Source organism: Microcaecilia unicolor, chromosome 6 (genome assembly GCF_901765095.1).
Source record: "Microcaecilia unicolor chromosome 6, aMicUni1.1, whole genome shotgun sequence".
NCBI classification, from domain to species: domain Eukaryota; kingdom Metazoa; phylum Chordata; class Amphibia; order Gymnophiona; family Siphonopidae; genus Microcaecilia; species Microcaecilia unicolor.
In genome coordinates, this window is record NC_044036.1 from 194,128,868 (window position 1) to 194,155,370 (window position 26,503).

At 49.9% G+C, this 26,503-nt stretch overlaps 1 protein-coding gene across 4 annotated transcripts in view; it reads left to right on the forward strand.

The window, feature by feature from the left end:
* The window catches only part of RAD54L2 (RAD54 like 2), a 430,539-nt gene that overhangs the window by 22,350 nt on the left and 381,686 nt on the right, over positions 1-26,503 (forward strand). For 3 of the 4 annotated variants that reach the window (XM_030205506.1, XM_030205503.1, XM_030205505.1), the window contains exon 2: positions 25,372-25,575. In XM_030205506.1, coding sequence (XP_030061366.1) covers positions 25,431-25,575 — 145 coding nt within the window. In that variant the 5' untranslated portion in view covers positions 25,372-25,430. The remainder of the gene's footprint in view (positions 1-25,371; positions 25,576-26,503) is intronic. The other variant, XM_030205504.1, reaches the window with a different exon arrangement.

Sequence of the window (26,503 nt, forward strand, 5' to 3'; positions counted from 1 at the left end):
GCTATTAGTCCAGTTTCCAGAGTTGAATGATACCAATAGCCAGGGGAACAGAATAAAGTTGACCATGTTTAATGTTAGGGATATGCATACTATCAGAAAAAGGAGAAGAGTATTACTCGAGCTGAACAGATTGGAGTCTGATATCTACTTCTGAGCTTACCAGTCTTTCTGTGACTGCAACCCCAATTTGTATGGCTGCATAGGTGGCATGGAAGAACATTCATATATCATAGATATGATGTGAGCACAGTACAAATTAAACATTTTTCCTATGCTTACATCGTATTGTATCTATGTTTTCCTTGTCATCAAGCAGATGCAGCCATTACAGATGGGTTGTGTCCATCAACCAGCAGAGGGAGATAGAGAGCACACTTTTTTCAGTGCATCATACCAGCTTGCTCCACTGCCTCTCTTCAGTATTCTCTATCTCCCCTGGCAGAGTGGCTGCAGGTTCTTTGAGCTCCATCTAAAATCTGCCTGGAGGTTGCTCCTGTGCTTTTGCCAGTTGTTAGCAGGGGTGTTGGAGGCTATAGCAGCTTCACTTTAAAGGCACATAGGTTCGCCCTTTCCCTGCCTTACCCATACCTCCGTAGATGTGGACACATTGCTTAGCTTTCCCTGTCCTTCCCCACCAACAGTGGATGCAGGCACATAGGTTCGCCCTTTCCCTGCCTTTCCCACTCACCTGAGCCTCCAGAGTTCTATTTACCTCTGCTTTCCTCACAGCGTTAAAAAAAAAAAAAAAAAGTTGCGTCACGCTTTGGCGCTTAGACGCTGGAACAGAGGTTTTTCCTTGCCTTTTTCTGTGGGACCGGAGCTGTGATACTCGGTCCAATGAGGTAAGAGTGTTTTCTGAGTCCTCCGGGGTGGGCCCGCGATCGGGGCGATTTTGGTGCGAACCGCCATTTTGAATTTTACCGCCGTTTTCGGAGATGGCTGCGGAAACAGTAAAGCGCTGTTCCAAGTGTGGCAAGCGCAGATCAGCAGCGGTGTTCTGTAAAACGTGCTGTACAGACGTTAGAGCCGGCCCGAGCATGGCGAGCGACGATTCTTCGCGCTCTGAGCTGGCAGCGGGCGCCATTTTGAATTTACCACATGGTGCGACCGCTGAAACGGAGAGTCCTGAGCCCGGGGGAAGGCCTCGGAGTGAGGCTGATATGGGAGCTACTAGCATAAAGCATACATGCTTAAAAGAGCTCTCCTACAAAGCCCGGCACGGGCCTCTTCTAATGCCCCCCCGGTGGATTCTAGCCTGGGTATGCCCTCTGAGGTGTTATTCCCTGATAATTGGCAGAATATGAAGTGCAGAAGGGCTCATTCCCCTTCAGAGAGTGCTGCACCTCCTTCCCCCCCCCCCCCCGTGGTCAGGCTGCGAGGATTCGGAGGACTCTGGCAGTCCTTCATGGTCTGAGGAGCCAGAGTCTGGTGCAGAAGTGACTCAGGATCTGGACGATCCCTCCACGGTGAGGATTTTCCACCGTGATGAGCTGCCAGCGCTTATTTCTGATGCCCTGCAGGCTCTCTCTATTGAGGACCTGGCCAGTGGCACAGCCTCCTCTGTGAATCCTAGGATGGCTAGTACCAAAAAGCCTGCTCAAGCCTTTCCTTTGCATGACTCCATCTTTGCATGACTCCATCCAAGAGCTTATTTCCGCTCAATGGGCTGACCCCGAGGGACCTGTGAAAGTTTCCAGGGCTATGGGACAATTATACCCTCTGAGTGAGGAGCATATGGCTCGCTTTGCTATGCCTAAACTGGATGCCGTAGTCACAGCTGTGACGAAGAGAACTACCCTCCCGGTTGAAGGAGGTGTTGCCCTGAAGGATATTCAAGACCGTAGACTGGAATCAGCACTTAAACGGTCATTTGAAATTGCAGGTCTCACTATTTGGGCGTCTGCATGCAGTTGTTATGCTGCTAGAGCCTGCTTGGCTTGGTTGCAACAGGCAGTGGAATAGGTCGGTGATGGAGCGGAGCCCTTTTCAGATGTAGCTCCGCGGATGGAGTCGGCCTTGTCCTTTCTTGCTGACGCCCTTTACGATATTGTCAGAGCTTCGGCTAAACACATGGCAGTAGCAGTGGCGGCTCGCCGTCTTCTTTTGGGCGGCGGACATGGCCTCTAAGCAAAGGTTGGTGAAGTTGCCTTTCAAGGCCTTCTCCTGTTTGGTGAGGAGTTGGAGAAAATTGTGAAGGGTCTGGATGAGGCTAAACCCCAGCGCTTGCCCGAAGATAGGCCTCTGCCTTCCTCTAAGGGTGCGGCGGTCCACTCCTCTTACAGACTTCGCTTCCGTGAAGCTCAAAGGTACCGCCCGGGGTGTTCTGCTGGGTTCACTTCTCGTGCCCGTTTTCAGCAGAGGAACTCCTTTCGCTCGGACAAACGTTCCACAGCCACTGGCTCAAGGCCTGGAGTTCAGGGGCGACCCTCTCAATGATGGTGCGCCGGCCCTCTCCTCGAGTCCTGTCATCGGAGGACGTCTTTCCCTCTTTGCCGAGGAGTGGGCCAACATTTCCTCAGATCAGTGGGTCTTGGACCTGATCAGAGACGGTTACAGAATAGAATTCGACGCCCCTGTAAGAGACGTGTTTGTGGAGTCCCGATGCGGTTCTGCTGCCAAACAGGTGGCGGTAGAGGAGACTTTACAAGGTCTGATTCAGATAGGGGCCGTGTCCCCGGTACCTCCCGCTGAACACGGCTGCGGCCGATACTCCATCTACTTTGTGGTGCCGCGAAAAGGAGGGTCTTTTCGCCCTATTCTAGACTTAAAAGTATTAAACAAGTCCTTGAGAGTGCGGCATTTTCACATGGAAACCCTGCGCTCCGTCATTGCGGCGGTACTGCCAGGAGAGTTTCTCACGTCTCTGGACCTGAAAGAAGCTTACTTGCACATTCCAATTTGGCCCCTGCACCAGAAGTTTCTGAGGTTTGCGGTGATGGGAAAGCATTTCCAGTTCCGGGCCTTGCCTTTTGGCCTCGCCACAGCTCCCCGCACCTTTTCGAAGGTTATGGTGGTAGTAGCTGCCTTTCTAAGGCGAGAGGGTATTCGGGTTCTCCCGTACCTGGACGACTGGCTCATTCGAGCAAACTCTGCTGCAGAGAGTCAGCATGTAACAGCCAGAGTGGTCTCAGTCCTTCAATCTCTGGGCTGGGTCGTCAATTTGGCCAAAAGTCACCTGACCCCCTTGCAGTCTCTAAAATATTTGGGGGCCAGGTTCGACACAGCCTCGGGGTATGTGTACCTACCCGAGCAAAGACGATGCAAGCTTCAGAATCAGGTCAGTCTGTTCCTGAGGATGCCCCGCCCGTGAGCTTGGGACATTGTCCAGCTGCTTGGATCGATGACGGCCACCATGGAACTGGTGCTCTGGGCGAGAGCGCACCTGAGACCTCTACAGTATGCTGTACTCCAAAGATGGTCTCCAGTATCTCAGGATTACCAATGCAGACTCTTGGCTCCCTGCGGCCCGACTCAGCATGGAGTGAGGGCTCTCAGACAGCATGCTGCAGCGAGGAATGCCGCTGGCGCTCCCCGATTGGTGCCTAGTGGTGACAGATGCCAGTCTGAAAGGCTGGGGCGCACATTGCAAGGGGAAGCATGCCCAGGGTCTATGGACACCCGAGGAGTCGGAGTGGTCCATCAACCGCCTAGAGTTGAAAGCGGTGTTTCAGGCGCTTCTGGCCTTTCAAGTGACCCTGGAAGGATTGGCTGTCAGAGTGATGTCGGACAACACGACAGAAGTGGCCTACATAAATCGACAAGGCGGCACTCAGTGTAGAGCTCTAGCCGCGCAGGCCGAACAAATTTGCCACTGGGCCGAGCTGCATCTACAGTTTCTGTCGGCAGCTCACATTGCAGGTCAGAGCAACGTGCAAGCCGATTATCTAAGCAGGCATCAGATCGATCCAGCAGAGTGGGAACTTGCAGACGAAGTGTTCCTGCAGATATGTGCCAAGTGGGGCAAGCCCGTGATGGATTTAATGGCGACAAGCTCCAAAGCCAAAGTCCCGTGCTTCTTCAGCAGACGGAGAGATCCTCGCTCGGCGGGGTTGGATGCTTTGGCTCATCCCTGGCCTCCGGGCCTACTGTATGTGTTTCCTCCGTGGCCTTTGATAGGGCGAGTGCTCCTGCTGATTCGGCTGCATCCAGGAGAAGTGGTTCTCGTTGCCCCGGATTGGCCCAGGAGGCCTTGGGATGCTCGTGGAGGATCCTCTTCAGTTACCTCTGGTTCCCAACCTGTTGTCACAGTGTCCGGTGACCATGGAGGACGCCGGCTGATTTGGTCTTTTGGCCTGGCGATTGAGAGGGCGCAATTGAGAGGCATAGGCTATTCCAATAAAGTAATTACCACTCTCCTGCAAGCCCGCAAGCGTTCCACTTCCGTGGCTTATGCCAGGATTTAGTGTCGTTTTGAAGTCTGGTGTGCTTCCAGAGAGATCACACCCCTGCGGGCTCCTGTCTCGCCGATTCTGGACTTTTTGCAGGATGTTGTACAAAAAGGCTTGGTCAATAATTCCCTGCGGGGGCAAGTGGCAGCATTGGCCTCCCTGCATGGCAAGGTTGAAGGCGTGTCTTTAGCTGCTCATCCGGATGTGGCACGGTTTCTTAGAGGGGTGCTTCGGCTCCGTCCTCCCGTGCATGCACCTTGTCCAGCTTGGAACCTGGGGCTAGTGCTGAAGGCCCTTCAGGGTGCTCCCTTAGAACCGCTTCGGCGTGCTTCAGAGAAAGATTTGACACTGAAGGCCGTCTTGTTAGTGGCCATTACTTCGGCGAGACGGGTGTCAGAGCTCCAGGCGCTGTCCTGTAGAGACAGTTTTCTGCAGTTTTCAGAATCCGGGGTCACGGTTCAGACCGTGCCTTCCTTCTTGCCTAAGGTGGTTTCAGCGTTTCACCTAAACCAACCTATGTTCTTGCCCTCCTTTGTCGAGGAGGAGTTTCCAGAATCTTTTGGGCAATTGCACCTGTTGGACGTGCGCAGGACTCTGCTGCAGTATCTGCGAGTTACTAACTCTTTCAGGACCTCTGATCATCTGTTTGTTTTGCTATCAGGTCCTCGCAGAGGGTCTCCAGCGTCTAAAGCCACTATTGCCCGCTGGCTTAAAGAATCTATCTTTTCAGCTTATTTGCTTGCCGTCCGGCCTCCGCCTGATGCCTTTAAGGCGCATTCCACTAGAGGAATTTCCTCTTCTTGGGCTGAAACTGGAGCACTCTCTCGTCAAGAGATTTGTAGTGCAGCAACATGGGCTTCTAAGCTCTCTTTTGCCCGACATTACAGGCTGGATGTGGCTGCCAGGAGGGACACACATTTTGGAGCGCAAGTGCTGGCGCGTGGTGTGGCTTGTTCCTACCCTATCTAGGGATTGCTTTGATACATCCCATCTGTAATGGCTGCATCTGCTTGATGACAAGGAAGGGAAAATTAGGTTCTTACCGTGATAATTTTCTTTCCTTTAGTCATAGCAGATGCAGCCATGATCCCTCCCTGTCTGATGCTATCTGCTGTAAATCTATTTCAGGTTCTGTTCGTGTTTCCTGGAGATTCCGTCCTTGGGAGAAAGTCGGAAAACAGTCTTCAGGATTCTTGTTCAATTAAAGGAGGATGACTTAATTCCCTCCAGTTTCATGTTTTGGAGGATGAGTTTATTCCCTCCGGGAGGATGAGTTTATTCCCTTCAGTTATGTCTCAGTGGAGGATGAGTTTATGCCCTCCGGGAGGATGTTTCATTCCCTCCATTCTGAGTTAATGCCCTTTGTTGTAGGGCCATCGTTCGCTGTGAGGAAAGCTCATGTTATTCCCATTGCGGTTTGCCATACTGCTTTGGAAGCTTCAAATACTGAAGAGAGGCAGTGGAGCAAGCTGGTATGAGGCACTGAAAAAAGTGTGCGCTCTATCTCCCTCTGCTGGTTGATGGACACAACCCATCTGTAATGGCTGCATCTGCTATGACTAAAGGAAAGAAAATTATCACGGTAAGAACCTAATTTTCCCATATGAATGCTTCAATGCCGCTCATAATATACTATCTTCAAGTTTACTCATTGATTGGTAATTTTACTGTTGTTATGCTGTTAACAAAATTGTTCATTGTCAAGCTGTACACCGCATTAGGTGAATCTCTTCGTAAAGGCAGTTGATAAATTCCTGTAACATAAATTCTCTGAGGACAAGCAGGCTGCTTGTTCTCACTGATGGGTGATGTCTGACGGCAGCCCCAGGATCGGAAGATCTTTCTAGCAACAAGTTTTGCTAGCCCTCGTGTGCACATGCGCACCTGTCTTCCCGCCCGTAGCGCGAGCGTGTCCCTTAGTCTTTTTCTTTCCGCGGCTCAGGACGGCTGTTTTCAGGTGTTCTGCGCCCCAGAAGAGACCCTCGCTGTGTTTCGCCGCGTTTTTCTCCGATTTCGGCGTCTCTGTGTACGACTTTCATCTGTTTCTGTTTTCTCTTCAAAAAAAAAAGTTCCCTTATTTCTTTATTTTTTCCCTGTAAGTTTTTTCTTTTTCTTGTCGTGTGCGGCCTATTTTGGCCGCCCGTTCGGGTTTTTTCCCCTTTTTTGGTGTCTTCTTTGCCACCATCGCGAACTTTGACCTCGCCGGCGCAATTTTTCCGCCCATGTCCTCGAGGCCTGCCAGCGGCTTCAAGAAGTGCATGCGGTGCAACCGGACCATCTCGTTGACTGATAAACATGTCTCGTGTCTTCAGTGTTTAGGAGCGGGTCATCGTCCCAACGCCTGCACACTGTGTCAACTTAAGAAGACCCAGGCGGCGAGATCGGCTCAGTGGAACTTGTTGTTTGGAGCCGGGTCCGGTCCTTCAACGTCAACGGAGCCAGCGGTACCGAGGTCAACGACGGCATTGATGCCGGCTTCGGAGAGTGCATCGACATCCGGAGCGCAGGTGATGGCTGTCCAGAGATCCCATGCTGGTAGCAGTGAGCCATCGAGTGGGTCTCCACCTGCCTCGAGGGCTCCTGCGGTTCAGGCCCCCTGGGACCGACCTCCTTTGGACCCGGTCCCGAGGAGACGTGTGGATTCCACGTCTTCCTCTTCGGTACCAGGAGGTACCGGTACCGTGCTTCGAGCGAATGCGAAGAAGCATCGGCATCGGTCACCTTCCTGTCTGGGACGCCGAGGGAACTGGCACCCGAGAAGCGTTAACGCAGAGAGGACCGCTCACCCTCTATACAAGAGGTGTCAATGCACTCTGCTCCGGACAGCCCGGTACCGCCTCCGTGCTCCAGACAGGTTCTGCCATCGTCGCCGGTACCGGCCCCTTTGCCTTGCTCGACAGCCACTCTAGACGAGCACCTCAAGGCCATTCTTCCAGGGATTCTGGAAAGGCTACTGCGTTCATGTGCTCCAGTACCGGGGGTGCTTGCGTCGAGAGATGCGGCGGCTAGCTCCTCGCCTGTGGTGCGTTCTGCGACGCCGGCGCCGCTTGCGGTATCGATGCCTGCTGCCACTGACTCTCCGCTGACGTCGCTGGAGGAAGCTTCGTCGCCGGCGGCTGAGGCTCGGGACTCTTCTTCTCGGCACTGCCATCGAGGACCTAGTTCCTCGGCGTCGAGACGGGCTCGGCTTCGGACTGAAGTTCGTGAACATGTCCGATACCGAAGGTGAGGCCTCGTGGAAGGCAGCGGAGTCTTGCGATCTTCCTTCTGATCCCACTCCTTTGCCGGAGAGAAAGCTTTCTCCCCCTGAGAGTTTGTCTTTCTCATCCTTCATCCGGGAAATATCTATGGCCATTCCCTTCCCCGTGGTTACTGAGGATGAGCCCAGGGCTGAGATGTTTGAGGTCCTGGACTATCCTTCGCCACCTAAGGAGTCGTCCACTGTTCCCCTTCATAATGTCCTGAAACAGACATTGATGGTGAACTGGAAAAAACCCTTAACTAATCCCCACATTCCCAAGAAGATTGAGTCCCAGTATCGGATCCATTGGGACCCAGAGTTGATGAAGACCCAGTTGCCTCATGACTCTGGTGTTGTGGATCTGGCTCTCAAGAAAGTCAAGAGTACTAGAGAGTACGCCTTGGCGTCCCTGGGGCGGGACTCTAGGACTCTGGACTCTTTTGGGAGGAAGGCCTATCATTCTGCTATGCTCGTGTCCAAGATTCAGTCTTACCAGCTCTACACGAGCATCCACTTGCGGAACAATGTGCGGCAGCTGACGGACTTGGTCGATAAGCTCCCAGCAGAGCAGGCCAAGCCTTTTCAGGAGGTGGTCAGGCAGCTGAAGGCGTGTAGGAAATTCCTGTCCAGGGGTGCCTACGATACTCTTGATGTTGCGTCCAGGACCGCTGCTCAAGGGATAGTGATGCGCAGACTCTCATGGCTGCGTGCCTCTGACCTGGAGAATAGAGTCCAGCAGCGGATTGCGGATGCTCCTTGCCGGGGGGATAACATCTTTGACAAGAAGGTCAAACAAGTGGTAGAGCAGCTCCATCAGTGGGACATCGCATTCAAGAAACTCTCCCACCGGACGCCTTCAGCATCTACCTCAACAGGTAGACGTTTTTATGGGGGAAGGAGGAATGCTTCCTTCGCTTATAATAAGCGTAGGTACAATCCACCTGCCCGCCAGCCTGCTCAGACTAAGCCCCAGCACACTCGTTTATGTTAACAGCGTGCGCCTCCTCAGGCCCCTGCAGCTCCCCAGCAAAAGCAAGGGACGGCTCCAGGTGAGCATAGCCGATATCAAAGTGTCCGTGCCGGACGATCTGCCAGTAGGAGGGAGGTTAAAAGTTTTTTCCACCAAAGGTGGCCTCTTGTAACCTCTGACCGGTGGTCCGGCTAGGGTACGCCCTCAATTTGATCTCAAAACCTCCAAATTGCCCTCTGGGAGCTCAGTCTTTCAGCTTCCAGCATGAGCAGGTACTTGCAGAAGAACTCTCCGCCCTTCTCAGTGCCAGTGCGGTCAAGCCCGTGCCACCGGGGCAGGAAGGGCTGGGATTCTATTCCAGGTACTTTCTTGTGCAAAATAAAACAGGGGGGATGCGTCCCATCCTAGACCTAAGGGCCCTGAACAAATATCTGGTCCGAGAAAAGTTCAGGATGCTTTCCCTGTGCACCCTTCTTCCCATGATTCAGAAAAACGATTGGCTATGCTCTCTGGACTTAAAGGATGCTTATACTCACATCCTGATACTGCCAGCTCTTCGATTCCATCTGGGAACACGGCATTTTCAGTACTGTGTGCTACCCTTTGGTCTCGCCTCTGCACCCAGAGTGGCAGTAGTGGCGGCGTCTCTACGCAGACTGGGAGTGCATGTGTTCCCTTATCTCGACTATTGGCTGGTAAAGAACACCTCTGAGGCAGGAGCTCTATAGTCCATGCTGATGACCATTCAACTCCTGGAGCTACTAGGGTTTGTGATAAATTATCCAAAGTCCCACCTTCTTTCAGTTCAAAGACTAGAATTCATAGGAGCTCTGCTGGACTCCCAGACAGCTCATGCCTACCTCCCCGAGGTGAGGACAGATCACAGCTCGGCAGATGTTGAGATTGCTCGGCCACATGGCCTCCACAGTTCACGTGACTCCCATGGCCCGTCTCCACATGAGATCAGCTCAATGGACCCTAGCTTCCCAGTGGTATCAAGCTGCGGGGGTTCTAGAAGACGTGATCCTGCTGTCCACAGTTTTTCTCAGATCCCTACATTGGCGGACAGTTCGCTCCAATTTGACCTTGGGACGTCCGTTTCAAATTCCTCAGCCGCAAAAAGTGCTGACAACGGATGCGTCTTTCCTGGGGTGGGGAGCTCATGTCGATGGGCTCCGTACCCAAGGCTGTTGGTCCCTCCAGGAAACTGGTTTTCATATCAACCACCTGGAGTTGCGAGCGGTCTGGAACGCGCTGAAGGCTTTCAGAGATCGGCTGTCTCATCAAATTATTCAAATTCAGACAGACAATCAGGTTGCCATGTATTACATCAACAAGCAGGGGGGGGGGGGCACCGGATCTTGCCCCCTGTGTCAGGAAGTTGTCAGGATGTGGCTGTGGGCTCGCCAACACGGCATGTTTCTCCAAGCCATATATCTGGCAGGCGTAAACAACAGTCTGGCCGACAGATTGAGCAGGATAATGCAACCTCACGAGTGATCTCTCAACTCGAGAGTAGTTTGCAAGATCTTTCAAACGTGGGGCACCCCCTTGGTAGATCTTTTTGCCACTCAGGTCAACCACAAGGTTTCTCAGTTCTGTTCCAGACTTCAGGCCCACGGCAGACTAGCGTCGGATGTCTTTCTCCTTCATTGGGGGAAGGGCCTCCTGTATGCGTATCCTCCCATAACCTTGGTAGGGAAGACTGTGCTGAAACTCAAGCAGGATCGATGAACCATGATTCTGATCACGTCCTTCTGGCCGCGTCAGATCTGGTTCCCTCTTCTTCTGGAGTTGTCCTCCGAAGAACCGTGGAGATTTGAGTGTTTTCCAACCCTCATCACTCAGAACGAGGGGGCGCTTTTGCATCCCAGCCTCCAGTCCCTGGCTGTCACGGCCTGGATGTTGAGAGCGTAGAATTCGCCTCCTTGGGTCTTTCTGAGGGTGTCTACCGAGTCTTGCTTGCTTCCAGGAAAGATTCCACGAAGAGCTGTTATGCTTGGTTTGCCGGCTGGTGTGACAGCAAGGCCCTAGATCCTAGTTCTTGTCCTACACAGACCCTGCTTGAATACCTTCTGCACTTGTCCGAGTCTGGTCTCAAGACCAACTCTGTAAGGGTTCACCTTAGCGCAATTAGTGCTTTTCATTATCATGTAGAGGGTAAGCCGATCTCTGGATAGCCTTTAGTTTGCTTCATGAGAGGTTTGCTTTTGTCAAAGCCCCCTGTCAAGCCTCCTACAGTGTCATGGGATCTCAACGTCGTTCTCACCCAGCTGATGAAACCTCCTTTTGAGCCACTGAACTCCTACCATCTGAAGTACTTGACCTGGAAGGTCCTTTTCTTGGTGGCAGTCACTTCAGCTCGTAGAGTCAGTGAGCTTCAAGCCTTGGTAGCTCATGCTCCTTATACCAAATTTCATCATAACAGAGTAGTCCTCTGCACTCACCCTAAGTTCTTGCCAAAGGTGGTGTCGGAATTCCATCTGAACCAGCCAATTGTCTTGCCAACATTCTTTCCCCGACCTCATACCCGCCCTGCTGAACGTCAGTTGCACACTTTGGACTGCAAGCGAGCATTGGCCTTCTACCTGGAGCAGACAAGCCCTTTCAGACAGTCCGCCCAAATGTTTGTTTCTTTTGAAGGCTGTTGGGAAACGCACCATCTCAAATTGGCTAGCAGATTGCATCTCCTTCACTTACGCCCAGGCTGGGCTGACTCTTGAGGGTCATGTCACGGCTCATAGTGTTAGAGCCATGGCGGCGTCTGTGGCCCACTTGAAGTCAGCCACTATTGAAGAGATTTGCAAGGCTGCGACGTGGTCATCTGTCCACACATTCACATCTCATTACTGCCTACAGCAGGATACCCGACACGATAGTCTGTTCGGGCAGTCGGTGCTGCAGAATCTGTTTGGGGTTTAGAATCCAACTCCACCCCACTAGGCCCAGTTTTATTCTGTTCCAGGCTGCACTCTTACTTAGTTTGTTCTATTTAGGTCAATCTCAGTTATGTCCTCGCCGTTGCGAGGCCCAGTTGACCAGTGTTTGTTGTTTTGAGTGAGCCTGGGGGCTAGGAATACTCCATCAGTGAGAACAAGCAGCCTGCTTGTCCTCGGAGAAAGCGAGGTTACTAACCTGTAGCAGGTATTCTCCGAGGACAGCAGGCTGATTGTTCTCACAAACCCGCCCTCCTCACCTTTGGAGTTGTGTCTTCCCTTGTCCTTTGCTTTCTATTTGACTGAGAGACACGCGCTACAGGCGGTAAGACGGTCACGCATGCGCGGTGCGCATGTGCACACGAGAGCTAGCAAAAATTGTTGCTAGAAAGATCTTCCGATTCGGGGGCTGCCGTCGGACGTCACCCATCAGTGAGAACAATCAGCCTGCTGTCCTCAGAGAATACCTGCTACAGGTAAGTAACCTCGCTTTTCCTTAGCCTCAGCAGCAGATGAATCCAGGAGCTGGTGGGTTGTATCCGCTTACTAGCAGGTGGAGATAGAGATCACTGAAAAGATATCAGTGACCCTAGACGCCCAGCTCCCTATCACCTCAGTATATCTCTATCTCCAGCAGGGTATGGACGGATTTCTCCCAGCTCCCGGATTCGTGAGGAGGATCCTGGGCGGTTTTGCCAGTTGAGCTTGGGGGCGTGCGGCTGAGCAGTGCCCACCTTGGGGGCATACCTGTTTGGCAGGTCTTCTTTACCCTTCTCCTCTGCTCTCAGAGCTCCCTGTGTTGCATTAAAAAAAAAAACAACCCTCTCCTCACAGCTTTGTAGCTTTCAGCCGGCTTGTAAAAAAAAAAAAGAGAAACTTAGCTTTAAGGCGAGTTGGTCTCATTTTCTGTGGAGCAGCGGCCGGGCTGTAGGGGGGTTGGAGTGTTCTTTCATTCGTGTGGAGAGCCGCCACTGCCGCTAGTAGCGCGTTGCCTGCCTCGGTGAGTTATCAGCTGTTTCTTCGAGCTCTGGGGGGGGGGGGGAGTTTATCGCTATGGCGGCGGAAGACGTTAAAAGGTGCTCCCGCTGCGGTTCGCGTCATTCTGCAGCGGGTATCTGTGTAGTGCGGTGCTCGGAGGTGGTTGCTGATGCGGAGGTGACCGGAGACACGGTGGAGTATTCTTCCCACGCTTCGGGTGTGCCGCCGTATGTCGCGCTTCCCGCTTTGGATGCTGTACAGAGTCAGTGCCATTTTCTGGTGATTCTTCCCGCCTCAGCACGGCGGTTTCTGGTCCCAGCACCTCCACGGCTCTTGCTGCTGGGTTGGCTAAAGTTTCTCCGTTTCCTCCTGCTGTCCCTGGGTTTCCCCCAGAGTTTATTTTGTTGCTGCACCAGGCTTATTCCCCCTCCCCCCCCTTCCTCTGGGGCCTGTCCTTGAGGACAGAGAAGTCTCTAGATCTCAGGGGGATTTGGGTTCTTTTTTGATGCTGCAGGATTAAGCAGTGGAGGTTGAATTCCTTGCCTGAAGAGGGATCCTTGGGGTCTCATTCCCCTCCTCCCTCCATTTTGTTGGGGTCAGGAGAATCGGGTCGACCTTCTAGGCTGGAGGACTTGGAGGAATCGGATTTTCTCCCTGCTGAGTAGGATGATCCCACGGGTGTTAGAATTTTTTCACTGTGATGAGTTGCTGCTGTTGATCTCACAGGCCTTGGAAGCGGTAAACATTGTAGATCCAGAGGTCCAGGCTTATATCTCAGTGAATTTAAAGATGGCAAGCACTCGGAGGCCTTCTAAGGCCTTTCCCATGTGGGTCATTCCATGCCAAGTGGTCTAAACCTTCCCACCATCATGTCTCCAATTTTGTTCAAATGTTATCTGTTATGCGAGTCAGGTGTTAAACGAAGTTTCCCAAAATTTGAGGTCTCTAACTGCAATAGTTGCAGATCTAGACCCCCTTTTCTGAAAGGTTGTCAGTCCATGAGCGCGCAGCATTTACCAAAATGCCATTTTTGGGGTCTAATAAAATCTAAACACATTTATAAGAATGGCTAAAAAATTCAACTCCTGTACAGTTTTTGATGCTAATTCCGATGAAATACATTTTAACATTATGGATGCAAAATCCAGTCAAACAAGTTGACTCAAAGTGTGCATCAAAATTGGTCTCGACTCATCGGAACATATTTAGACCAATATTCAGACCGCAACAACTTCCATGCCTGAATCAGCTTGTGAACAGTATCATCTGAAAGAGAAAATTGTGCTCTACAACACTGATATGTTTTTGTTTTGCAATGGCTACTTAATGGTGGCATTGCAAAACAAAAACATATCAGCGTTTCACCTAAACCAGCCTATTTTTCTGCCCTCCTTTTCTAGGGCGGAGTTTCCAGAATCCTTTGGGCAGTTGCACCTTGTGGATGTGTGAAGGACTCTGTTGCAGTACCTGCGAATGACTAATGTTTTCAGGACCTCTGATCACCTTTTTGTATTTATTTATTTATTGCATTTGTATCCCACATTTTCCCACCTCTTTGCAGGCTCAATGTGGCTTACAATACATCATGAATATTGGAAATATACTAGAAAATAGACATTTGGTTTTACAGAAAGATCTTGGGCAACATGATAATGAAGAAACATGATAGTAGTATAACAGCAGATATTATAATACAGTTCTGAATGTATGTGGAGGAGTTGTGTATTGTTGTCAGGGCCTCGCAGAGGGTCTCCAGCGTCTAAAGCCACTATAGCCCGTTGGCTTAAGGAAGCCATTTTTTCTGCATATCTGCTATCTGGCTGTCCTCCGCCTGACACCTTTAAGGCACATTCCACAAGAGCGATTTCTTCCTCTTGGGCTGGGACGGGAGCACTCTCTCTTCAAGAGATATGTAGTGCAGCTACTTGAGCTTCTAAGCTCTCTTTTGCCCGTCATTACAGGCTGGATGTGGCTGCCAGGAGGGACGCGCTTTTTGGAGCACAAGTGCTTGCGCGTGGTGTGGCTTGTTCCCGCTCTATCTAGGGATTGCTTTGATACATCCCATTTGTAATGGATTCATCTGCTGCTGATGACAAGGAGGGAAAAATTAGGTTCTTACCTTGGTAATTTTCTTTCCTTTAGTCACAGCAGATGAATCCATGATCCCTCCCTGATTGACTCTGTTTTGTGTTCAGTTTTTCCTGCAGACATGTTCCCTCATTGGGAGAAGTTGGAAAACAGTCTTCAGGATTTCTGTTCTACTACAGGAGGTTGAGTTTGTCCCTCCTTTGTGTTATTGCTCCTGTTCTGGGGCGTTCGTTTGCTGTGAGGAAAGTTCATGTTATGCTACTTTGCAGTTTAACCCTGCTTTGGAAGCTTCAAATACTGAGAGGCAGATGGAGCTAGCTGTCCAGGAGGCACTATGGTTTTCAGTGTTCTCTATCTCCCCCTGCTGGTAGGTGGACACAACCCATTCGTAATGGATTCATCTGCTGTGACTAAAGGAAAGAAAATTACCAAGGTAAGAACCTAATTTTCCCATTGAGGCCACACATTAGAATAGGAATGAGTTATCTAATTTTTTTTTTTTTGGCAGCGAGAACTTTTGGAAGCAGGTAACCTCTCCAACAAGAGAGGACTATGTCAAAAAAGCGCTTCAAATCATGAAAATGGAAATTTTTGCTGCCAGAGTCAAAGGAGTTGATCAAATATTTGAGACGATGTGGGGGGCCAGTAAAGACATTTCTAAAGAGTATTTTGAGCCCAAACTGATAAGGACCAGTATTGAAGGAATGCACTGCGAAAGTTGAGCATACCGAATTGTGAGGATTTTTGATTTGTGTGTTTGCATGGCCTGCCCATGAAATGAATGATGCTTGCTTGCAAATAGAAATAATTTGTTGTATTAAAAAATGCTCATAAAAAATAAAGTGGTAAATTACCGTATTCAAAATCTTTGTCTGCCCCTGATACTATCCTGAAAATTTTGTTTTGCTGGGAGATGGTGATGCGGAGGGGGAGGTGGTCACACAGATAAGCAGGTTTAGGATACAGTAAGTATACTTAGAGAAAAATGCTGCAAGTGCTGATAAGAGTTGAGCTTTTGAGACGAGATCTCTGAAGAGGATATGGGACTTTTTTTTTTTTAAGAAGGTTTCCTATTTTTAATGCGGGTAGACTTAGAGGTATCATAATAAGTGATAAAGACCTGAACAGTCCATCCAGTCTGCCCAACAGTCACATTCATTATCAGCCTAAGATTAAATCAACAATGAATGTGATATTATATAATCATGGTCTGTCTTTGGTGTTTCTGGGCCAGAGACCGTAGAAGTCCTTCCGGCTCAGCCCTTATGTTCCAGCTACTGGAGTTGCTGTCAAATCTCACTCCAGCCTGTCTGAATCCGTCTTGTCATTTGCAGGACACAGACCATAAAAGTCATCCTGGCACTGTCCTTACAGTCCAAATAATTGGAGTTTCAGTCAAAGCTCTCTCCAGCCCATCCTGAACCTGATCGCAATATGTGGGAATCAGACCGTACAAGCCAGCCCATGACTGGCCTTTAGTTGATGCAGCCAGAGCTGCCATCTAAGCACCACTTGACATGCAAACACATATAGAAAAACAAAGTTTAAAGGGTTGCATATCATTCATTTTCTAAATTAGAGATCCTCATCCCATGCTTTTTTGAATTCCACCACAGTTTTTATCTCCACCATCTCCCCCGTGAGGGCATTCTAGGCATCAACCACCCTCTCTGTGAAAAAGAGTTTTCTGACACTCCTAAATCTACCACCCTGCAAACTCAATTTGTGTCCTCTAGTTTTACCATTTTCCCTTCTGTTGAAAATATTTGTTTCTATATTAATACATTTCAAGTATATAAACATCTGTGTCCTATCTCCCTGTCCCTTCTGTCCTCTAGGGTATTTATATTCAGTTCTTCCAGTGTCTTCTCACACGTCTTTTAGCGCAAGCCCCGTATCATTCTTGTCGCCTTCCTCTGAACTGTTTCAAGTCTTCTTACAAGAAATCACTGAATACTACTCATAGGGGTGAAGTACTTCTGTGTACGAAAGAAGAACGAGACTTGAGGGTGATTGTGTCTGATGATCTCAAGGTGGCCAAACAGGTAGAAAAGGCGACAGTCAAAGCCAGAAGGATGCTCAAGTGCATAATGAGAGGATTGACCCTCAGGAAAGAAAAGAGGTGATAGTACTGTTGTATAAGTCTCTGGTAAGGCCTCATTTAGAATACTGTGTGCAATTCTGGAGACCGCACCTATGAAAAGATATAAACAGGATGGCGTCGGTCCAGATGGTGTCTACAAAATTGATCAGTGGTCTCTTTCATAAAGCATATGGGGACAGACTTAAGGCTCTCAATATGTATACTTTGAAGAAAGGTGGGAGAGTAGGGATTAAATAGAGACATTTAAATACCTCTGTGGCGTTAATGTACAGGAGGTGAACTCTTTCAAGCGAAGGAAAACTGGAATGAGAGGGCATAGGATTAAGTTAAGAAGTTATAGGCTAAGGAGTAATCTAAGAAAATACTTTTTCACAGAAAGGGTGGTGGATGCGTGGAATCGCCTCCCAGTGGAGACGAGGACTGTGTGAATTTAAGAAAGCATGAGACTGGCACGTGGGATCTCTTAGGGAAAGGAGGAAATAGTGGTTGCTATGGATGGGCATACTGGATGAGTCATTTGGCTCTTATCTGCCGTCGTGTTTCTATTCTGCATAGTGACTATCACCTGCAAAGAAACTCCATGGTACAGCTTTTCTTATGTCCTTTTTTTGGATCACTAAATGGATATATATCTCATTAAAAAAAGGAATATCAGGGTTACAGAGAGACAGTGTGGCCAGGGATCATAAGCAGGCACAATAAACCCAGCAGTCATCTTTGGAATGATCACTGTTATTAATCATGAACCAGATTTCTGGAATTTTATCTAAATTTATTTTCTCCGAGGACAAGCAGGCTGCTTGTTCTCACATGTGGGTCGATGTCCGCGTCAGGCCAGGAAGCGGCAAATTTTTGCAAGGAAAAAAGTTTTGCCAGAGTCTTCTGGTGCGCGGACAACTTCCCGCCTGTCACATGATCGTGGCTATTCAGTTTTCTTTTCTCCGCGTTGAGGTGCGGTAGGTTCATCTGCGATCCTCTCAGGCCCAGGAAAGAGTCTTTGCGAGTCTTCGCTATTTTCTTTTATTATCACTTTCAAAAAAAAAAAAAAAGTTCCCATAGTGTACTTTTAGATTTGTTCCCTTTTCAGGTTTCCTTTGCCTCACGGTCGGGTTATTCCCTTATTTTTTGTGCCCTTTTTCTTTTAACAGGCACAATCGCGCCTTTTGATTTCACCGAAGCCGTTTTCCCTTCCATGTCATCGAAGACACCCAGCGGCTTCATTGTACTCGGTGCAACCGGACCATCTCAAGTACCGATACCACGCCTGGTATATCCAGTGCCTTGGGCCCGACCATAGCCCAGCCTCTTGTAGTCTGTGTCTTTGTATGAAGAAACGGACCCAAGCATCTTGAGAAGCCCAACGAGAAAAGCTTTTTGGGGCTCGGTCCTGTCCTTTGACATCAACATCGGTACCGAGGTCGGTGGCGTCGACATCGAAAGCAGCATCGACGTCGGGAGGAGAGGTAATGGCTGCTGAGAGACCAAGTCGTGCTGGGAGCATTGAGGCGTCGAGTGGGTCTCCACATGCCTCGAGGCCTCCTGTTATGCAGGCCCCCCAGGACCGACCTTTGTCGGCCCCGGCCCCGAGGAGGCGTCAGGATTCCATGTCCTCTTCATCGGTACCGAGGAGTCTCAATAACGGGCGTCGAGCGAAGGTGAAGAAGCACCGTCATCATTCTCCTTTGACACGCGGTGCTGGAAGCTCCAGGGCGTTGAGAGAGTCGGCACCCGAGAAGCGTCGGCGCCAAGAGGATCGCTCCCCCTCGATACAGGAGGTGCTGATGCGTCGGTCTCCTAGCAGCCCGGTACCTGCTCCTGAGCCTCCACAGATTCTGACACCGCCTGTTCCACCGACCCTGCAGCCTTCTCCGATGGCGGCTCTCGACGAGCGTATCCGGGCCTTGTTTCCAGAACTTCTGGAGGGACTGTTACGCCAGTCAGCTTCGGTGTCGGGGGTGCTTGTGCCTTCTGTACCTGGTGCTGCAGCGGTGTCTGGCCCTTCTTATGCGGTGAGGTCCCCGACCGTGGTGCTGCCTGCGGCATCGACGTCAACTGCCACCCAGGTCGACTCCCCTTCGATGTCGGTGGAGGGAGCTTCGCCGCAGTCCGAGCGGGTGTCAGGCCTCTCGACATTGCCATCGAGGACATCGTTCCTCGGCGTCAAGGCAGGTTCAGTGTCTGAGTACCTTAAGGGAGGTCTTATCCGATACTGAGCAGGAGTGTTCGTGGGAGTCAGAGGAAGATCCCAGGTACTTTTCTTCTGATGAGTCCTATGGGATTCCCTCTGAACCTTCCCCTCCACCAGAGAGGAGATTGTCTCCACCAGAGAGTCTTTCCTTTTCCTCTTTTGTCCGGGAAATGGCTACGGCTATTCCCTTCCCTATGGAGTTTGAGGATGAGCCCAGGACTGAGATGCTCAAAGTTCTGGACTATTCTTCTCCACTTAAAGAGGCTGTGACAGTCCCTCTGCATAAGATACTGAAGGAAGTCCTTATGCGAAACTGGTCGGCCCCTCTGTCTGGCCCTGTGGTCCCGAAGAAAGCTGAATCCCAGTATCGGATCCATGGTGAACCTGGATTGATGAGGTCTTGTTTGTCCTGTTTGTCTGTCCTAATTAGATTGTAAGCTCTGTCGAGCAGGGACTGTCTCTTCATGTTCAAGTGTACAGCGCTGCGTACGTCTAGTAGCGCTTTAGAAATAAGTAGATAGTAGATAGGTCTCCGTTACTCCACAATTCTATGGTGCTGGATTCCACCCTCAAGAGAGCCAGGAGTACTAGAGACTATGTTTTGGGGCCCCCAGGCAGAGAAGCTAGGACTCTTGATTCTTTTGGGAGGAAGATGTATCGGGCCACTATGTTCGCTGCCAAGATTCAATCATACCAGCTCTTCAAGAGCGTTCACTTGCGGGAATCGATAAGACAGCTGTCTAGCTTGGTTGATGCACTCCCAGAGCAAGCTGAGCCTTTTCGCCAGGTGGTCAGGCAGCAGAAGGCGTGTCAAATTCCTGGCCAGGGGTACGTTCGACACTTTTGACGTAGTATCCAGGATCGCTGCTCAAGGTATATTAATGCGTAGACTCTCATGGCTGTGTGTCTCTGATGGATCATTCGGTCCAGCAGCGAATGGTGGATGTTCCTTGCCGGGGGGACAAACGTTTTGGTGAAAAAGTAGAGGATCTTGTTGATCAGATCAAGAAGCATAATAATGCTATGGATTCTCTCTCCCACTGGGCGTCTTCTGCTACTACCTCCTCATCTAGGAGGTATTTTTTGGGGAAAAGGAGTGCTCCCTATTTCTGTCCTAGGCGTAGGTACACTCCTGCTTCTTGGCAGCCTGCCCAGGTTCAGCCCCAGCACGCTTGTTCTTGTCAACAGCGTGTGTCTAAGGCCCGTGCTGCTCCACAGCAAAAGCAGGGAACGGGCTTTTGACTGGCTCCATTTAAGCATAGCCTCTGTAAAAGTGTCCGTACCGGACGACTTGCCGGTTGGGGGGAGGTTGATATTTTTTCACCAAAGGTGGCCTCTCATAACCTCCAACTGGTTGGTTCTTCAAATAGTCCAGTCAGGATACACCCTCAATCAGGAATCCAAACCTCCAAATTGCCCATCGGGAGCTCATTCTTACAGCTCCCAGCACAAACAGGTACTTGCAGAGGAACTCTCCGCCCTTCTGAAGGGCCAAGCGGTCGAACCCGTTCCACCAGGGGAAGAAGGGCTGGAATTCTATTCCAGGTACTTCCTTGTGCAGAAAAAGACGGGGGGGGGGGGGGGGGGATGCGTCCCATCCTAGACCTGAGGGCTCTGAACAAATTTCTAGTCCGAGAAAAGTTCAGGATGGTTTCCCTGGGCACCCTTTTTCCCATCATTCAAGAAAACGATTGGCTATGCTCTCTGGACTTAAAGGATGCTTACACACACATCTCGATACTCCCAGCTCACAGGAAGTATCTTTGATTTTAGCTGGGAACATAGCACTTTCAGTACTGTGTACTGCCCTTTGGTCTGGCGTCTGCGCCCATAGTGTTCACAAAGTGCCTAGTGGTAGTCGCAGCGTCGCTACGCAGACTGGGAGTTCATGTGTTCCCTTATCTCTATGATTGGTTGGTGAACAGCACCTCGAAGGCAGGCGCTCTGCAGTCCATGCAAATGACTATTCAGGTGCTAGAGCTACTGGGGTTCGTGATCAATTACTCCAAGTCCCATCCACCCCAGTTCAAAAGTTGGAATTCATTGGAGCTCTGTTGAACTCAAAGACAGCTTGAGCTTATCTTCCCGAGGCAAGGGCAGACAACCTCCTTTCCCTGGTGTCCATAGTTCGAGCGTCTCAACAGATCACAGCTCGGCAGATGTTGAGACTTCTGGGGCACATGGCCTCCATGTGACTCCCATGGCACGTCTACACATGAGATCAGCTCAATGGGCCCTAGCTTCCCAGTGGTGTCAAGCTGCGGGGGATCTAGAGGATGTGATCCAGCTGTCATAAGTAATGCCACACTGGGAAAAGACCAAGGGTCCATCGAGCCCAGCATCCTGTCCCCGACAGCAGCCAATCCAGTCCAAGGGTACCTGGCAAGCTTCCCAAACGTACAAACACTCTATACATTTCGGAATTCCCTTCAGTGGTGGACGATTCGATCCAATTTGACCTTGAGACGTCCATTCCAAATTTCTCAGCCACATAAAGTGCTGATGATGGATGCATCCCTCCTGGTGTGGGGAGCTCATGTAGATGGACTTCACACTCAAGGAGCGTGGTCCTTTCAAGAAAAAAGACTTCAGATCAATCTTCTGGAATTGCGAGCGATCTGGAACACTCTAAAGGCTTTCAGAGATTGGCTGTCCAACCATGTATTATTACACCAACAAGCAGGGGGGCACCGGATCGCGCCCTCTGTGTCAGGAAGCCATCCAGATGTGGCTTTGGGCACGCCGTCATGGCATGTTTCTCCAAGCCACTTATCTGGCAGGCGTAAACAACAGTCTGGCCGACAGGTTGAGCAGGATAATGCAACCTCACGAGTGGTCACTGAACAGGGACGCAGCCCGCAAGATCTTCCTAGCATGGGGCACCTCCTCGGTGGATCTTTTTGCCACTCAATTCAATCACAAGGTCCGTCAGTTCTGTTCCAGACTTCAGGCCCACGACAGACTAGCGTCAGATGCCTTTCTCCTTCATTGGGGAACAGGCCTCCTGTATGCATTATCCTCCCATACCTCTAGTAGGGAAGACTTTGCTGAAACTCAAACAAGACTACAGAACCATGATTGTGATTGCTCCCTTCTGGCCATGTCAGATTTCGTTCCCTCTTCTTCTGGAGTTGTCCTCCGAGGAACCGTGGAGATTGGAGTGTTTTCCAACCCTCATCACCCAGAACAAAGGGTCGCTTCTACATACCAACCTCCAATCTCTGGCTCTCACGGCCTGGATGTTGAGAGCTTAGAATTTGCCTCCTTGGGTCTTTCAGAGGGTGTCTCCCGAGTCTTCTTGCTTCTAGAAAAGATTCCACGAAGAGTGTTACTCTTTCAAATGGAGGAGGTTTTCTGTCTGGTGTGACAGCAAGGCCCTAGATCCTCTATCCTCTTTCTTGTCCTACACAGATCCTGCTTGAATACCTCCTACACTTATCAGAGTCTTGTTTCAAGACCAACTTCGTAAGGGTTCATCTTTGTGCAATTAGTGCTTATCACCGTCGTGTAGAGGGTAGGCCTATCTCTGGACAGCCTTTAGTTGTTCGCTTCATGAGAGGTTTGCTTTTGTCAAAGCCCCCTGTCAGACCTCCACCAATGTCATGGGATCTCAACGTTGTCCTCACCCAGCTGATGAAAGCTCCTTTTGAGCCACTGAATTCCTGCCATCTGAAGTTCCTGCCATCTGAAAGGTCATTTTCTTGGTGGCTGTTATTTCAGCTCATAGGGCAGTGAGCTTCAGGCCTTAGTAGTGCATGCACCTTATATCAAGTTTCATCACAATAGAGTAGTCCTCCGCACTGTAAGGAATATGCCGAAAGGAAGAGGGACCCCAGCTACCCACCGGAGAAAAGAGAGCCGGAGGGTAGGAGGGAAGACCCTAGGGATGCTCAGGTTATGCCCAAAAGGGACTTAAAGATGGGAAACTACAACTCCCAGAAGGCCACAGGAGAGCTCCGGGGGAGGAGAAGTAGGGTGCAGAACCAAGGAGCTCCAGAAGAGGGCCACCAGGGAAAAGGAAAAGCTGATTCTCCCACCTGGTGGAGGAGGTGGTGGAACCGGTGGCAGGAGAAGGAAAAGCAGGCTAGCAGAGTTAATGAAGAAAAGTGTAATCAGCTGGAAAAGGGGTGGGGGGAGGAGAAAATGGACTGGGCTACTGAAGGAGAAGGGGAGAAGGAACCAGAGGCGATGGAGCAAGAGGAGGCTGAGCTGGTCTTAGACGAACCCATGTAGCTCTTGGCTATGGCTCAGCCAGCACTGGAGGTATAGGGGAGAGGCCTGGGTCAAAGCGGGAGGAGGTCAGGAGAATAGAGACTGACCCAGAGGGTGGGACCCAAGGCTTTGAGCCCGCGCAAAGCCCAGCTCCATTGAACTGGGCTGAGAGAAGCCTGGCTGTAATTGGACTGTGTTAGAAACAGCCTGACTTTATTGAGCTGTGCTGAGAGAAGCCTGGCTGTACTTGGACTGTGTTTGAAACAGCCTAGCTCCATTGAACTGTGCTGAGAGAAGCCTGGCTGTAATTGGACTGTGTTAGAAACAGCCTAGCTCCATTGAACTGTGCTGAGAGAAGCCTGGCTGTAATTGGACTGTGTTAGAAACAGCCTGACTTTATTGAGCTGTGCTGAGAGAAGCCTGGCTGTACTTGGACTGTGTTTGAAACAGCCTAGCTCCATTGAACTGTGCTGAGAGAAGCCTGGCTGTAATTGGACTGTGTTAGAAACAGCCTGACTTTATTGAACTGTGCTGAGAGAAGCCTGGCTGTAATTGGACTGTGTTAGAAACAGCCTGACTTTATTGAGCTGTGCTGAGAGAAGCCTGGCTGTACTTGGACTGTGTTTGAAACAGCCTAGCTCCATTGAACTATGCTGAGAGAAGCCTGGCTGTAATTGGACTGTGTTAGAAACAGCCTGACTTTATTGAGCTGTGCTGAGAGAAGCCTGGCTATACTTGGACTGTGTTTGAAACAGCCTAGCTCCATTGAACTGTGCTGAGAGAAGCCTGGCTGTAATTGGACTGTGTTAGAAACAGCCTGACTTTATTGAGCTGTGCTGAGAGAACCCTGGCTGTAATTGGACTGGGTTTAAAACAGCCGAGGAGCTGTTGAAGAAAAGGGGGCTGGGTTGCAAATCCCAAAAACAGGCCCCAGAAAGAAGAAGAAACACATAAAGAGGAAAACAGAGAGCTCGGTGCTGGTGGTGAGGAGGCTTCACGGACTTAGCCAGTAGGAGCATTGTTTACAGCACGCACCCTAAGTTTCTGCCGAAGGTGGTGTCGGAGTTCCATCTCAACCAGTCGATTGTCTTGCCAACATTCTTTCCCCGTCCTCATACCCGCCCTGATGAAAGCAGTTTGCATACCTTGGACTGCAAGAGAGCATTGGCCTTTTACGTGGAGTGGACGAAGCCCTTCAGACAGTCCACCTAGTTGTTTGTTTCTTTTGATCCCAACAGGATGGGAGTCACCATCGGAAAGCGCACCGTCTCCAATTGGCTAGCAGATTGCATTTCCTTCACTTATGCCCAAGGTGGTCTGACTCTGGAGGGCCATGTCACGGCTCACAATGTTAGAACCATGGCTGCGTCAGTGGCTCACTTAAAGTCAGCCTCCATTGAAGAGATTTGCAAGGCTGCAATGTGGTCATCAGTCCACACATTCATATCTCACTACTGCCTTCAGCAGGATACCCGATGCGACAGTTGGTTTGGACAGTCAGTGCTACAGAATCTGTTCGGGGTTTAGAATCCAACTCCACCTCCCTAGACCCATTTTTGTTCTGTTTCAGGCTGCACTCTCAGTTAGTGTTTATGGTTTCAGGTCAATCTGTTATGTCCTCGCTGTTGTGAGACCCAATTGACCAATGTTCATTGTTTTGAGTGAGCCTGGTTGCTAGGGATACCCCACATGTGAGAACAAGCAGCATACTTGTCCTTGGAGAAAGTGAAGATACTTACCTGTAGGAGGTATTCTCCGAGGACAGCAGGCTGATTGTTCTCACAAACCCGCCCACCTCCCCTTTGGAGTTCTTGTTAGTTTATTTCTATGCTTTTTGATTTAACTGAAGAGCCACGCTCATGCGACGGGCGGGAAGTCGTATGCGCATGCACGGTGCTCATGCGCCAGAAGACTCTGGCAAAACGTTTTTCCTTGCAAAAATTTGCCGTTTCCTGGGCCGACGTGGATGTCGACCCACATGTTAGAACCATCAGCCTACTGTCCTCGGAGAATGCCTGCTACAGGTAAGTATCTTCACTTTTGTGGAACCTTGTTAGTGTGCTGTCTTATAGGCCATACCTTTTGATTTTTTTTGTGTGACTGAGCTATGAGATCCTGTTTAAGTATCTGAAAACCTGCTTATAGAAATGCTAGTCTACATGGGACTGACTGAAAAGGTACAAAAAGTCCAGAAATGGAAAAAAATGTATTATTTTTAGAGCTGTTAATGAACTTTTCTTCTTTTCTGTTTTTCCCCTCTGTCCAGCAAGACCTCCCAGGAGACCATGAGCAGGTAATGCTCTGTGAGCATTGCCGAGGAAAGCCATGTCAGACGAGTCCATCTCAGGGAGTGATCCAGACCTTGATCCAGACTTGGGGTCAGACGACATGGAAGAAGAGGAGGAGGAGGAGGAGGATGATGATGATGATGAAATGGAGGAAGATAATGATGGCGATGATGAAGATGATGGTGAGTTTTTGCAGGGGGAAAGAGATTTGGATTAGCTCATGCCTTTTCAGTAGTAGCCCAAGGCAAGTTATGTTCAGGTACAGTTGTGTATATTGAGCCCTGAAAAAAGTAAGGGTCTTTGTGTGATATGGTGATGGAGTTGAGGAGTAGCCTAATGGGTAGTGTAGTGAGCTGAGATCCTGAGGAACTGGGTTCAGTTTCCATTGCAACTCCTTTGATCCTGGGCAAATCACTTAACCCTCTATTGTTCCAGTTACAAAAACAGAAATAAAAAAAATCTCAGATTGTGAGCCCACTAGGGACAGAGAAAGTACTTGCATATAATGTGTTTAGCGCTGTGTCTGTCTAGTATAGCTATAGAAACGTTTGTTTATTAAAATTTTTTGAATCATTTTTTTAACAACTCATAAAAAAAACTCCAGACCGCCCAAAATACAACAGCCAGGCTGATATTCAGCAAAACACGCTTCAAAAGTGCCAAACCCCTCCGAGAAAAGTTGCATTGGCTCCCAATCAAAGAACGGATCATCTTCAAAATCTGCACCTTAGTCCACAAAATCATGTACGGCGTAGTCCCAGAATACATGACAGACCTCATAGACTTACCAATAAGAAACAAAGTCAGATCATAAAGATCCTACCTAAACCTACACTGCCCAAATTGCAAAGGACTGAAATACAAAACAACTTATGCATCCGGCTTCTCCTACATAAGCGCACAACTATGGAATGGGCTCCCAAAAGCTGTGAAAACAATCCACAACCACTTGAACTTCAGGAAATCACTAAAAACCAACTTCTTCAAAAAGGCCTACCCCAACGACCCCATGTAACCCTCTTCACCTACTAACACAGCATGACTGTGATCGAACAGGACAACACGCAATCTTCATCCATTCCGACTCTCCACTTATACCTCATATGATCA